We start from the raw sequence: 14,776 nt of genomic DNA on the forward strand, positions 1-14,776 counted from the left end.
TCATTAGTTCGTTTGACTCCGAGATTTATGCAATTTCTATTACTAATTATAAGTTTCTATAAACATTAATTAAAACATAAAGAGTGAAAACTCTGTGTGAACAAGAAAATTAAAGAAACAAAATCTAAGCAAAAGAAACGCAAGCTGGGAATTTGCAATAGATGAGATTCAATTTTTCATTTCGCTGTGAATTTATTACAATATTAGTTTCAAAAGATTTTAGTAGTTTAGTGATTTCTATATTAGATTGACATTATTAGGTCTGTCTTTAAGAATTAAGGTACAGCATCCCAAGACGTTAGAAAATGTAAAACGCGTTAAAACCCTTCTTACGAATTATATAAATAAATAAGATGGCACATTCTACCATTTCAGTTTCGATCATTACCCATCCAATTCTAATAAAATATAATAATCTTAGAAAAAATATTAATTTAATTTAGATGAAGAAACAATTCTAAAACGATTCAAGTTTAATTGTTCCAGGTGTTGCCAAACTAATTTTCAGTTCCGAGGCAAGGAATGCCTCACCCACATTGTCATCTACACTCGTTAGTCTCATTAATCTGAAAACTCCAAAACAGATGCCAAAAATATTTCAAAAAGAAGATGAAAAACAAGAGAAGGGAATTGCCAAGAATCCAGCCGCTAAGAGTGTGTAAGACATCTAAACTGAACATCTGTATAGAGCATATGGGAACCAAGCCATACTTCTAGTTTTCACGCCTTCTTCTGCGAGGAGCAGCAGCAGCACCATCATCTTCCTTTTCTTCTGCTTTCTCTCCGCTGCTTCCTTCCTTGTTGGAAGTCTCAGCAACTGGTGCTGGTTTGTCCTCTACTTTTGCCTACAATACATTATTACTAAACTATGTCAGAATCACCCACCCTTGTTTATCTCCCAGAGAAGCTGCAAATTAAGTGTAGGAATATTGAAAACTGAGACGGTTTCAGAACTTACTGGCTTCTTCCCACCAAAAATTATCTTAATGAGAACACTGAATATCACCACAACAATGGAGATGAGGATACCAAGTGTGAGGTTTGGTTGTTTCTCTGCCTTTTCAATAATATCCTACATAATTTTTTTTTAAAAAAAAAAGTGAAAATTTTCAGGCCACATCCACGATGGCATCCAAAATAATTTAAAACGAAAGGGAAAGATATGGCTTACAAATATTTTGTCCTTGTGCTGGCTCAAGAAAGGAATGTCTGCAATCTGGTACAAGAGGTCAAACACCTTCTTCTGCATGATAAAATTGAAAAGTTCGGATCACTAAGCAGCAAATCACATTAGAGCTATGAGAAACCAAGACTGCATAATATCACATTACCTGGATGCCAGTAAGACCATCTGTACCAGCAGCTGCATCCTCAGCCTTCTGTTTCTCCTTCTCTAGGTCAAATTTTGGCTTCCACTTTGTCAGCCTGAGGGACTCTGCAACCTTCTCATCATCCGCAATCAAGATATTTCCAAACAAAATACCATCCTGCATTGTCCAGATCTCAATGCCAACAGCAGCAATGGGCTCAAAGTCTGGTTCTTCAAGCTCAAAGTAGGAGGGGTTTGGTATTTCCTGCGGCTTCCAAATACCCTTGTAATTGGGGTTGTCTATTAGAGGAGCATGCCATTTTCCTTTATAAGCTGGATTTCTCTTCATTGGCCTCTTCCATTCACCACAACCAGGGGCGGTCTCACACTTAGGGTTATCAACCTTTGGTGCCTCCCATTCACCATCTTCTTCATCATCCCAATCTTCAGGTTTGGTGGCCTCTGGATCATCGATTTCTTCTGGCTCATCATCTAACCATCCTTCAGGTTTCACAGCATCTTCATCTTCAATTTCCATAGGTGCATCCTCATCCCAGTCATCTGGTTTCACAGCATTAGGATCAGGAATTTTTGCTCTCTCATCCCAGTCCTCAGGCTTCTTATCATCCGGATCAGGAATTGTCTTGGCAGGAATTAGAGGTGGCTCAAAGTCATCTGAAGAGAGGAAATTAGCCTTCTTCTTCTCCTCCCCATCAATTAAAATTCTCAGTTCATTGTCAGGTTTCAAAATAGCAGTGTAGACATGAGTAAGCTTGTCTGAAGGGACAGATGGTGGGAACTTGAGATGGTGTTCATTGTACTCCCCACTCTTTGGGTTCTTATGCTTTAGGATAAAGTGCACCTTGTTTGTGGCCCCACATTTGTCAGGTCCAAACATTATTGAATAAGGAGAATCATTGTCAAAATCCTTGGGAGTCCACCCAGCATCCTGGGGCCGCAGATATTTAAGATATGCACCACCACATTCGAGCCCATTCTGGAAACGAGTCTCAAATTGAAGGACAATTGTTCCATCCTTTATAATTGCGGGGTTTTTAAGCTCTTTCACTATGGCATACTTCCTAGCCTTTTCACTTACAAGAAGACCATACTCATCATGACCCTCACTTTTTGAGTGCTTCCATACACCTAATCCAAAATAGCACATCAGCATACAGTTCCAACATCAGTATAAGAGAAAAGTAGGGCATCCTGGTTTAAGATAGACCACATTATGTCATCTGAATTCAACCTCAGGATTGCAAGTTAACCAAATGAAATTCAAATATGCACCCACATAATCATCACTCAAATGGTAAAAAGGATGTAAGAAAAGGAAAATAATAAATCAAGATCTGCTGATTCAGGGAGTTTATGAAAACCAGAAAATAAAATCTAACTTAATTCACCAGACAAATTATATTCTTAACCACTATGTATAGATATATGAATCACGCAGGAACACCAAACACTTTAAAAATTCTTGCAGGCACCAATATCATCACAATTCCTTGCTGTTTACCTCTACTCAGCTCCTCCAATCATCTACGTCTCTATATCAATATCAACTAATAAGCAGTGTCACTCATCCAGGCAAAATATGAAAAATGAATTTTGCTTTACCCACTAACAAAGACTCATCCAAACCTAATTATGGAAAAGGATCCATCACTGAAGAGAAATTAAAGCAACCAATCATTTGTTGCACCAAAGCGACTTCATTGCTATATCAGGCAAGCAAACCTAATATTCAGTTATATATAAAGCTTGAAAAGCAAAGACAAATTCATCCAAACCAATTATAGGACTTGCCGCACCAACGATACCAAATCGAGCAAGCAACAACAGATACTGAACTTCAAATCTGTCCCTAAATCGAAAGTTACCACACACACGCAAAGCAGTAGCAACAGATAAATCAGATTAAAATTGCGATCCAAATTATACCTTTGTACTCATCTTTATCAGAAACAGTCCATCGCCCTTCAAATGACTCTTCAAAGGACTCGTAAAAGATCTACACAAACAATATATTATGCTCATCAAACAAACGTGGCAAAATTTTTTTTTTTTTTTTTTTAAAAAAGAGATCCATACAACAAAATCTAGAGAAATGTTAATTACCTTATCGTCATCAGAGGCACGGAGCTGACTGAAGGAAATGAAAGCGACCAAAAAAACAATAGCAAGTCGCAGAGAGACGCGTTTCGCTTCTCCCATTTCTCTCCCTGCTCAAAAATCTATCAAAACCCTAGGTTTATTGATGACTATAATTGATCCGAAAACCTGAATCTAAAATCTAATAGGAGAACGAAGATACTAGATTTACCCTTGAGATGTGTGCATACATATAGTGCTGTGGAGATATTGGAAGGAGGAGACAGTCTCCACCAATCAAAATAAGTTGCCACGTGAAACTGACCAATCAGCTTTTGCCACGTTAGAAACTCCAGCACTTCTCCTATGTACCCCTGGTGGAATGTTCTTGCATACTTGTCCAAGAATGTTTTTGCAGTGACAGGCTTGAGCCGGTCTCACAACTAAGTCGCTTTGTGATACGGGCCAGGCCCACCGTTCACCCCATGGTTTAATTATTCGATTTGTTGACCTAATGTCACAAAATAAGGTACAACTGCACATGAAATTTGTAAGAAATTTTAATAATAAACTACATATTTTTTATAGTACGAAGAAGTGAGACAGAATAATATGAATTTTTTTAATTAAAAATTTTAAATTTAAATATGATAGAATATTTTTAAAATTTGAGAGAGATCGGTATGGCTACATGAACATGTACTTACTTTTAATTATTTATATATGAATGAATTCAACGGGATGCACAGTACATGAGAGCCAACTTTTGCTGAACTCCCCACCCCAACTGCTACGTACGAACCCTAAAACGCTTGAGAATTGCGATAAAAGCTAGAGTAGCCGTTGAGGGGGAGAGTTCAGAGAAAGTTAGATCTCCAAAAATCTTCATAGGTGGAGCTGCTTTGATAAAGAAAGAGTTAATAGTAGTATTTATACACACTCGAGGGAAAATGACGCCTTGCGTTTTCCAAATTCTTCTCTCTTTTCTGCTGTTTGAATTGGTACTTCTGTATAATCAAGACAAAGATTCTGACCCTCCCAAGATTGTTTATGAAGCAATGGAGGAAACTTCGTGAACATTTTCTAAAATATTGGAGAAAGTCTTGGAGGCTGAAAAAGAAAGGAAAGGAAAGATTTGTTTAAACTTAGCAGTGTCTTTGAAGGCTTGAGAGAGATTTATTCAAATTTCACCATTAGCAAGGGATCTGCTACCCCTGAACCTGTGGGATATACATTATTGGCTGAAAGGCCTAACTAAGGTGGTTTTAGTCTGAAAAATTTAAAGAAAAAAGGACAAAAAACATCATTAATTTCGATAAATGTGTATACCAGAATGGCACAAATCTTAATCATAAACTAAAGAAATTATGTGCAACACTCCCCGTGCAAGAATGATAATGACTCTTAACCATCTCAAGGGCTATTTTATATATGTATACAGATACACACACGCCCGTGAGACAATGTTAATTTGCTTGGGGCGTCAAGAACAATTCTCCATTCAATAACAGATATTCCACTTCTTAGCTTTCGACGTCAACCATATTTTGCTTTCATGAATTGACGGCGACGTCAAAGTGGGCTAGCTACTCGCCTTAATAGTGTGACAAATTGATCTTACCAGGGAATTTCCACAAGGATGCTTCACTTGTCTGTTCCAGGATTTGCAATTTTAGGCTTGTGCAGCCAGGCTGATGAGGTAAGTGATGAAATGGCCTGTGACGCACTTGATCAACTGCTTCTCTATCTGCAGAGACTCCAAGTTGATTAAATGACGGATATTAGTAATGTTTGGTATCTGTTAGTGTAAAAAAACAGATTGAACTCTGTGATACTAGCAATAGGAATTTGATGCATGGCGACTGAACATATGAAGTACGATTAATGAAGCTTACTGTCGTTTAATTAATGGCTTCTAACTTTACGACATAGGAGTTCACATAGTCTGATTTGCCGTCGAAACTTGAGAAAAGTTCCTTAAAAATTATTAGATATTTCCTACTGACTCATAAATTTTATCTTTTTTTTTTATAAAATTATAGTACACTTTTTTTTATAAATAAATTAACTATTATAATCTTATTTAATTTTATATTATTTTCAAAAAAATTTTTAAAATATTTGTTAATGTTTAATAAAATTTAATATCTAGATAAATATAATTAGAAAGTTAATAAAAAAATTATATTTTTTAATATATGTGAAAAAATAAAATGAATAAAAATTATGGGAGGTATGTGTATAAAAAGTGCAAGCACCATCAAAGAAAGAAGATTTCTTCATGAAGGGATTGAACTTCATGCATGCATTAGATCATGGGGAGTAGGCCTTCAATCTCCCGCAAAGGCCTCCAACATTTCCATAGCCTGGGATATTGGAAGTTGGAACCCTTTGAGGGAGATTGACAGCTTCTGCACCCGTGTATTCTTGTCCGTCTCACTGTATCTAGCTATACCAAACTACCAATCTTCAATATGTTTATATAGGCTCAATTGCTCAGTTGATGGAAATTTCTGGTCGAATCCTCCGTACGACAACCTAGTTATTTGTTTTATATTACTGCAATAAAAGTCTGGGTGATGCAGTTTATTGGTTAATATTCTTCAATAAGCAAAAGCATGCAGTATATGCCATCTTCTGTATACTTTTGGAAGATGATAAAGACAGATCCCTAATCCTCATTCTCCACTACAAAGGTCAAGAGAATAATTAACGGGAAATTCAACCTTCCAAGGATACTGAAGCTCATTGTTTATCAAAACCACAAGTATCCGATCAATCTTTCCATAGTACAAGTGATTGAACTCCTCTAGCTAGCAGATTCTAAATCATATATATGAGCAATCAAAACGAATAACTGGTACAGGTATTTGAAAATTAAGCTGCTGCTGGAACCAAAGGTGGTCCTGCATGAGCTGACTTAGTGGACACTAGGAATCTGGCACGCAGAAGTAAGGATGCCTTGTTTTTCTGCATGCATCATCTAGGAAATGCATTAATTATAAAGTAGTGCAAAAGCTTTGCTAAAAGCTAATGGATATCGAATATAAAAACCAAAACCCTTATTTCCAGCCATGTAAAACAGCGAGCTCTGCACCACTAAAGGTGGAAAAAAAAACTTCCTTTATATATCAAATGTTCTGTAGAATATATTTAGCGCACCATATCTTCTCAAAGTATGAATTTGAAATTGTCTGATTCTCCTCGTGCATGATCAGGCACTGATGATTCTGGAATTCAGTTTCAAAATTACTATCCAATTATAACAGTCAGACTGAAGTTGTTAATCTGGAGAAGTTTATATAGGATTTGTTTGGCATTGTGGTTATAAATATATTAAAAATATAAACTTTTTGATGTATTAATCAGAAGGTATTAACAGTTAATCAAACAAAAGGCATAATATTTTCATGTCTAGACTAGATCTACATGCAGTCTGTATATCTTTCCAAAAGCAAAAACAAAAGAAGCATTATGTCATTTTCGCATCTGATTTTCTGAGAGTCAATTTGGATATTGCCTGGCCCTACTGATCAGGAGCATAGATTCATAACTATCCAAGCATTTGATTCTTAACAGATTGAAAAATATCCACTTTGTCCTGTCAATTGCACTTTGGTCAATGAAAAATATCCACTTGAGATTGTCTGTTCCCGTCTCATCTTCTCAAGAGGCGAAGGAAGATGATCGCCCCGGTGCAAATAAGCAAGAAAGAAGACCCCTCAACGACTGCATGAGAGTGGCTCTATGCTTCTTCCTCCTTTTTGTTGTCTTTTGAGGGACAGTTGAGTTTTAGCGTTTATCTTCTTCCTGGATGTTGGCCGGTGGTTAGTTTGCTGGGGTCCAGATAGTTGTCCTTGAAGACAGGAGCATGTCCATCTTCAACTCAATGAATGCAGCCTGCGAATGGGTTGTTTGGTGTTTTGATTGTTGTTTTCTCTTCTTGGATTGAATCAAAGCAGCATCTAATTAGCACTCTTCATCTCACAAATATACACTATATTCTATTTGATATAATGAAAATTTTAAAAAATATTAATTTTAAGAATAATTTAATGATATAATCTATTTTAATGGGTAATATCAATAGACAATATAATAAAAAATATTAAATAAAATTTATTAATTTAACTATGTTAATTGTATTTAAAAGAAAAATAAAAGTAAATATGTAACTATTTGATGAAAATACCAGTAATATAATGTTTATAAAATAATAATAATCTAATCAATATTTTAGCTAGTGGTTTAGTTTAGGAGAATGGTTTTCCGTACTGAATAAACTATGTAATTTAGTTAATGTGCATTAATTTTTATAATTTTAAATATTCATAAATTAAGCTCAAATATGAAAAATATCACTAGTACTTATTTAATCACTATAATTTTATGTATTATAATAATTTAGTTCATATAATTTAAATATATATAATAAATTAATTTTTTAAAATAAAATTTTAATTACGTTAATAAGATTAAAATGTAATTTCCCTAAAAATATACAAACTAAATTGTATTATTCAAGCAATGGGCAATGGAAACCATCCTACAGCAGTCGGGGGAATTATTCAGGCGACTAGACAACTGTCTTCCGGCCAGCAAGAGATGAATTTTACGGCTGTGAGACGAGGAGGTAACCAGGCTGCGCATGCACGTTGTGAGTTGGGGTTGGGCAGAGGGCACTCTGTTTTTCAATCTGGCAAAACCTGTTCTGCGTTGATGCTCCTCAAACAAACATAGGCAAAATTAGTTGATTTTCCCCCCCAACCTATGAGGAGCCTTCCGTCCGCTCTCAAGACTTGGAATCAAAATGTTCCAAAAGTTCTCCTTCCTCTTTCCCTCCTCTCAAACCCTAATAAATGCTTCTCGGAATTTATCAAACACCCAAGCCACTTCAATTGTATTCTATCTTATGCCATTGCTTCTGGTCTCTATAAAGACCCCTTCATATCAAGCAAACTCCTTTACTACTCTTTCTCTATCTGTCGTAATTTATCCTTTTCTCGCTCCCTTTTCTTCCAAATTCAAAACCCAAATATCTTTGCCTATAATTTCATGATTAAAGCCCATTCTCAGAGCTCAACCCCTATAGAATCCATCATTCTGTATAATTTAATGCTGAGGAATGGCATTTTCCCTGATAACTACACTTTTCCCTTTATTCTTAAGGCCTGTGGGCATCTATTGCTTTTGAATAAAGGTCAGGAAGTGCATGCTTTGAGCCTTAAACTGGGCCTTGAATATGATATTTTTGTTCAAAATTCTTTGATTTCAATGTATTCGTCGTGTCGCAAAATTGAAATAGCACGTGGAGTTTTTTATTTGGTTCCAATTTTTATCAGGGATGTGGTCTCTTGGAATAGTATGATGTCTGGGTATGTACAGTGTGATTGTAGTGGGGAAGCATTGAAGCTGTTTGGGAATTTGCTGGGTGAAAACTGTGCGAGATTTGATGAGGTTACGTTGATTAATGCACTCACTGCTTCTGGAAGGATGGGATTTCTTGATTTAGGGAAAGAACTTCATGGATTGATTATAGTAAATAGTTTTGTTTTAGATGTTTTTTTGGGTTCGTCTTTGATTGATATGTATGCAAAATGCGGGAAAATGGAGGATGCCAGGAAGGTTTTTGCTAAAATTCCTGATAGAAATCTGGTGTGCTGGACTTCTATGATTGTAGGTTATGTGAGGTTGGATATGTTTAAGGAAGCAATAGAGTTGTTTAGGGAAATACAACTTGCCAAGGTTGTTGCAGATGCAGCATTGGCTGCTTCTGTTATTTCTGCGTGTGGACATATGGGAGCACTGGAACAGGGAAGATGGCTGCATGCGTACTGTGAAAGGAATGGTATTGACATGAACCTCTCTGTGAGGAATGCCTTGATAGATATGTATTCAAAATGTGGAGAAATTGAAAAGGCTTGCCAGATTTTCAATGAGATGGTTAATAGAGATGTATTTTCATGGACCTCAATGATTTCTGGGCTTGCCATGAATGGGAAATCTGATGAAGCATTGGACCTGTTTGCTCAGATGGAAATGTCAAGTGATGTTAAGCCAAATGAGGTTACGTTCCTCGGTGTCTTGTCTGCTTGTAGTCATGGTGGTTTTGTGGTTAAGGGATTTCACTATTTTAAAGCCATGAGTCTTATTCATCATATTAAGCCACGTATTGAACATTATGGATGTATGGTTGATCTTCTTGGCCGTGCTAACTTAATGGTTGAGGCTGAAAATTTCATCAGGGCAATGCCTGTTGAACCTGATGTGGTGACATGGCGATCCCTGCTGTTTGCTTGTAGAAGTCATGGGAATGCAGAACTAGCAGAGCTTGCAATCAACAAAATCGAGGAATTGGAGCCAAGAAGGTCTGAGGCACATGTTCTGTTGTCCCATGTATATGCTTCAGCTTCAAGGTGGGGTGATGTGAACAAAGTGCGGAAGTGTATGGCTCGTCAGAAAATACAGAAGAACCCTGGTTGCTCATTTGTTGAAATAAATGGTCTTGTTCATGAGTTCTTTGCTGAAGATAAATCATATAATCAAATCAATGTCTTATATGAGACAAATATGCAAATTCATAAAGTTTTACAATCAGAGGGACTTGAGTCAGACTTGTTGGACCATCAGCAACAATGAAATTTAAAGCATTTGGATTTTGATAATTTGGTTTCCTGAACTGCATTGACGATGGAGCTTTAGAAATAGAAGGTTTAGTTATCTGAGGAAGTGAATCGCAACAAGGCAGGCTGAGAATGCCCCTCAGGGCTCAGAGTATTTGAGGTCTAAAATTTGAAACTATTTCGAGCAAAAATCTTTGTATTTACGTTTCCTTATGGCATTGGGTTTTAGCTGAAGTGCTATGGATAAATGGTAACATGATGTGTTACTTTAACAAATAAACCAAGTGGCGTGAGTTGGGGATGAAAGTTTGAGCATTCGAAGTTGAATGCAGGATCACATGAAATTGTCCGAAGCTGTTTATTAGGAGCAAAGCAGTCCTGAGATTGGAGTTAACTGGACAATGAGAAACCAAGCTAGAACTTCAAAAGCTTGGCCTTTTTATAGGGTAGATGGTGCCATGGAAGCGTCCTGGTGCAGAAGCCCTTTACGGGATTATAGTGAAGGCATTTTTACCTAAGCCGTAAGACATCATATTCGGTGGAGTGTGGAGGGCTAATGTGTTTCAATCCTAATTTCCCCTGGAGTTGGTATAACTCATAATCGGCTCTAATCAATGGGAAGCCACTGGTGTAATTTAGTTTGAAGCCCACGGAAGCATTGCAGCATCCTTGCATTATTGAACCCCCAAGTTGGGACTTATTTGAGATAATAGAGGGAGCGTCGGTTTACCTACAAGTGCATGAAATTGAGGGCTGTTCATGCTTCTATGATCTGAGAAAGTTTGAATTCAGTGCAGCTGTCTTGTGTCAACTCGGTGAGGTCTGCAGCTAACATCATAACACAGATGACTTTCAAGTGCTAAATAACTGCTACTTTAATTGTTCATTGGTTTTCCAGTTCCTCTTGATATTTACGTTTACAAAAGGAATACTCGAGTCTTTTTGATGAAGTGAACTAGCCTTCCCACTCGGTCTTTTTAATTACATAGCACATTTTAGTCCATTTTATTTGGAGGATATATCGTACTTTATTATAATTTGTACTTACAGATGATAAATTGTAATTAATTTCAGTAAGTTAGATGAAATTGGACCAGGACGATCTCACTTGAATTAAATTTGTTTTATTATAAAAAGATTAATCTGAGAACGAGAGGCGCATCTAGTGTAGTGGTATCATAGTACCCTCCCACGGTACTGACCGGGGTTCGATTCCCCGGATGCGCACGTTTTTGATACAAAATAAGATTTTACTATATAATTTCTTGAAAATGAGAAAGTTTTACCATGGTAAAGTTTTTTGTTTTTCTTTTGGAAAATAAATTTGTTTCATTAATGGGATTTGTAGAATATAATTTAATTATAAATATTAGTGAAATCCATACAAATAAATGGACCGGATATTTTATAAATAAAATTAAAGTTTAAAAAAATTAAATTAAAAAAGAGAGAGAGAAGCAGCTTTGCAATTGGTGGCGTGTGTATAGATTAAGAGTGGACTGGAGCCACGGAACGGAGTGTGGAAACTAAAGGGACACTGGTCCAGCATCAACATAGAGGACTCATGAAGCGCCACGTCATCTGGACTTACTTTTCCTCGGCGTAGAATAATGGATTCGGCTACTATTACGTCAATTGTAGATAAGGACGTCCTGCATCATCTGCATGCGTTTGATGACGTCCTTCGACCTAAGTCATCGCCTCTCGGCCCCTCACATCCAAGTTCTACAAATTAATTTCTTTTAAATAATTTTTTATATTGCATAACACTATAATGTTTTATTATTTAAAGAAGAAAAAGTATTTCTAAAAATTTTACTCAAGTCGCAACTCCAAATTCAAAATTTTTAAAACGTAAAACAATCTTTCTCATCACTTGAAAGAGGGGAAAAAATATCTCATTGCCGTTTGTATTTGTTTTGATTTTTGCAAGTTCAATTTTAATTGATTTTTTTTTCTCCAATCTTGTCGGTGAGTCGTATGTATATGCATGAGAATATCGGAACATATACTCCGAATTCCATCTTTGATGGATTGTTTCTGTTTCTCAACCGAATTATACTTAATTTGATCCAAATCCAAATTACTATTCCCCTATTACCATGTCTCCATCTTCAAGTGAGAAATTCATGGTAAAAGCAGTTCAAACTTAAGGAAGCAACATTCATTTATTCAGAGGAGAGGTACAAAAGTGCTTGAAATGAAAATGAGAAGACAGATTGAATTTTTCGACATAAACTAATTTAGTGAAAGCAGAATGAGTAGCTGGGTTCAGTGCTGGGTGCTGGGATCTATCCCAACTGACTTGAGAGTCACCGCCTGGGGAGTGTGAGCATAAACATCTTTGCGAATGGGATCAGGTGTCGACTGAAATCCACTTTCAAACTCATGAATATGTGCAGCCTTCCTGAAAAAAGAGTTCCCAGTGAATTTATAGGCGTCATCCACCACTTTATCCGGGTAATCTACCTCAGGCATCGTCTCCCTTAGCTTCTTCTTCACCCGCACTGACGGCGAGTACATGAGATGCTGCTTCGCAATGTGCAGAGCCAGCGAGGCTTGTAAAAGTATCATCCCCAGGGCTACATATACGGGCACAAAGTCACCCTTCACTTTTACCTTACTCTTACTCTGCTCCTCCACAAGAGTGTGCCCATAACCAGTTGCTGAGACATATGCCCTCATTTTTGGTGAGGTTGAGGTGCCATATGTTGCGCATCCCCTCAAGCGATTCACCATTGATTTCCAGTAGTAACCCTGCAAATATATAGCAGCCAAGAAAGAAGCTGGCCAGTCAATGCGATGTAATAATTAGCAAGAAAATCAAGTAATCTTTAAAGTACTTACAGTTATCCGGAACGCCATGATCAGGATAGTGGAGGAGGAAGTATGCCTTTGTATAGGGCGGCAACTTTATCTCAAAGTAACTCGGGTGGAGAGATTCTTCGTTTGCTCAAGGGGCAGTTGGCTTTAGCTTAGTTATGTCCATGGAATTTATAGAAGGAAGCGGTGGGCAGAGATTCTGGAAGCGCGTATGCTACGTAGAAGCTTAAGGAATGCTTCTCATTCGGGAATGTAAAGCTTCAAACTTCGTAAAGCCTCATAAAGTGGCACGTCATGTTCGCCCAGAAAAAGTCGTTTTTATCCACAAACCCCTCCAATTCCACGCAAACATGTCACGGCCTGTTGATAGAGCTAGCCGCAATTTGCCCAAAGCCGAGACCAGCAATTTTGATTCAAAGATGCAGGCATTCAAACCAGACCTCAGATCTTCCGACCTCGGTTTCGATTAAGTTTTAGTTTGATTATATAATTTAACGGTTAAGTTTTTTAAATTAAATTATAATCTTAAATCAGATTGGATTAAATTAAACCAATCGATTATAGTCCCTCTTAAAATAAGCAAGGAGCAACAAAGGTAGTACATTTTATATTCATTTTTTTTAGATCTCAAGTTAAATCGATTTTTTTTTTTGCCAGAAGTTAAATCGGTTTAATTTTGATATTTTGAGCATGAACTATGAACTGAAGCGTACATGTATTCAAGTTCATTAACATCGTCGTCGCTTCTTTAATCAACCCAGACCTAGCAAATCAGCCATGCAAGCAAGCCCATAGTGGTTGAGCTCTCGACAGACCCCATAAAAAGATGCCACAGAAAAGCTTCTGGGCCTCATCTAGCAGTTACCCAAAGCTACATCCCACTAAAAACTCCAAAAGAGCCAACTGCCTAGTGCTACCAGAGTTCTTATTGCAAAAAATTAAAAAGAGAGAAGTTTCTCTCAAATTCTTTGTTTTGCTTTCCATCTGTTTTGTCAGCCGAGCTCATTTTCTCCCTTTTTTCTTCTCCTGCTCTGGAAGGGCAGGGAAAGGTGCTGATCTCTGGTCTAAATGTGGGTATGAGCCATGACCCTTCCCCATCCCATCTGATTTGGGTGTAAATAATTTGTCGAGTTTGCTTTGGTTTCTACATCTGTGGTACAGTGTAATCAGGGTGGTTTATGACTAAATAAGTGAGAAATTAAATTATCCAGTAAATGAAAAGAATCTAGTCATTCGGGATTAACGCTTTTCTTAATAATTAAAAAGAAAAGAGTATATTACTAAAGCATGCAACACATTTTACATAAATATAATTTTCATCATCAGCAGCAGCAATAATAATAATTAATAATAAAACTGTTTCCTTAATTTAAATTAAAACTTTTATTAAAAAATTCAATTGTTAAATTTAATAAAATCGAATTGAACTAGGATTAACATTGAAATAAAACCTTAATTTTATGGCTCTTCCATACCAAACGCTGGAGAGCTTTAGCCTAAAAGTGGCAGAGAGGCCGAGATGGGCTTTTCCAAGCAAATAAAATGAGCAACATCCCGCATTAAACGACAACTCCACATGGAACCCGCCCATTAATACATCGGAACAATCCATATACAAGCACGCCAGATTATTATGTGCGTCTAACTAATAATCAGCTGTGTTAACCAGATTCTGGTTACTTGATCGTATGTAAGGCTAAACAAGCAGAATATAATTAAGCACAGACGATATGCATTATTAGTAAAGACAGTCAATAATATGACAGACTAGATGCAGCACAAATGCAACCTAAACCACTGATGTTGAGTAATAGAAGAATGCTATGAGAAACCGAAACCAACAGCTAGCTCAAAGTCTATTGCATGCTTTAGCATACGCTACATACTCTCTTCTCAATGTCAACAAATCACATAACTGCTGGCT

At 36.9% G+C, this 14,776-nt stretch overlaps 3 protein-coding genes and 1 non-coding gene across 4 annotated transcripts; 2 read left to right on the top strand and 2 right to left on the bottom strand.

The window, feature by feature from the left end:
• Positions 1–417: 417 nt before the first annotated feature.
• On the bottom strand, positions 418–3,650 carry LOC110631396 (calnexin homolog). The gene is made up of 6 exons (XM_021779212.2): positions 3,434–3,650; positions 3,257–3,326; positions 1,332–2,458; positions 1,172–1,243; positions 959–1,072; positions 418–845 (listed from the first exon to the last, which is right to left on the bottom strand). The coding sequence occupies exons 1-6, from the start codon at positions 3,527–3,529 to the stop codon at positions 714–716; spliced, it is 1,611 nt and encodes a 536-aa protein (XP_021634904.1). The 5' UTR covers positions 3,530–3,650; the 3' UTR covers positions 418–713.
• A 4,283-nt stretch (positions 3,651–7,933) lies between these two features.
• Positions 7,934–11,013, top strand: LOC110631394 (pentatricopeptide repeat-containing protein At1g31430). The gene has a single exon (XM_021779210.2). It carries the CDS (start codon positions 8,177–8,179, stop codon positions 10,043–10,045), a length of 1,869 nt encoding a protein of 622 aa, XP_021634902.1. The 5' UTR covers positions 7,934–8,176; the 3' UTR covers positions 10,046–11,013.
• Positions 11,014–11,185: 172 nt separating this feature from the next.
• Positions 11,186–11,256, top strand: TRNAG-CCC. The gene has a single exon. It is a non-coding gene; the product is annotated as a tRNA-Gly (tRNA).
• Positions 11,257–12,095: 839 nt separating this feature from the next.
• On the bottom strand, positions 12,096–14,522 carry LOC110631404. The gene is made up of 2 exons (XM_021779226.2): positions 12,877–14,522; positions 12,096–12,786 (listed from the first exon to the last, which is right to left on the bottom strand). The coding sequence occupies exons 1-2, from the start codon at positions 12,892–12,894 to the stop codon at positions 12,301–12,303; spliced, it is 504 nt and encodes a 167-aa protein (XP_021634918.1). The 5' UTR covers positions 12,895–14,522; the 3' UTR covers positions 12,096–12,300.
• Between the last annotated feature and the right edge of the window lie 254 nt (positions 14,523–14,776).

Source organism: Manihot esculenta, chromosome 14 (genome assembly GCF_001659605.2).
Source record: "Manihot esculenta cultivar AM560-2 chromosome 14, M.esculenta_v8, whole genome shotgun sequence".
Lineage (NCBI taxonomy): Eukaryota > Viridiplantae > Streptophyta > Magnoliopsida > Malpighiales > Euphorbiaceae > Manihot > Manihot esculenta.

Excerpts from the sequence above, each read along its gene's own strand:
- LOC110631396 (XM_021779212.2), bottom strand. The coding sequence starts at position 3,529 with ATGGGAGAAGCGAAACGCGTCTCTCTGCGACTTGCTATTGTTTTTTTG. Across the intron at positions 1,073-1,171 it reads AGCACAAGGACAAAATATTT|GATATTATTGAAAAGGCAGA; the intron begins GTAAGCCATATC and ends AAAATTATGTAG. Across the intron at positions 846-958 it reads TTTTTGGTGGGAAGAAGCCA|GCAAAAGTAGAGGACAAACC; the intron begins GTAAGTTCTGAA and ends AATGTATTGTAG.
- LOC110631394 (XM_021779210.2), top strand. The coding sequence starts at position 8,177 with ATGAGGAGCCTTCCGTCCGCTCTCAAGACTTGGAATCAAAATGTTCCA.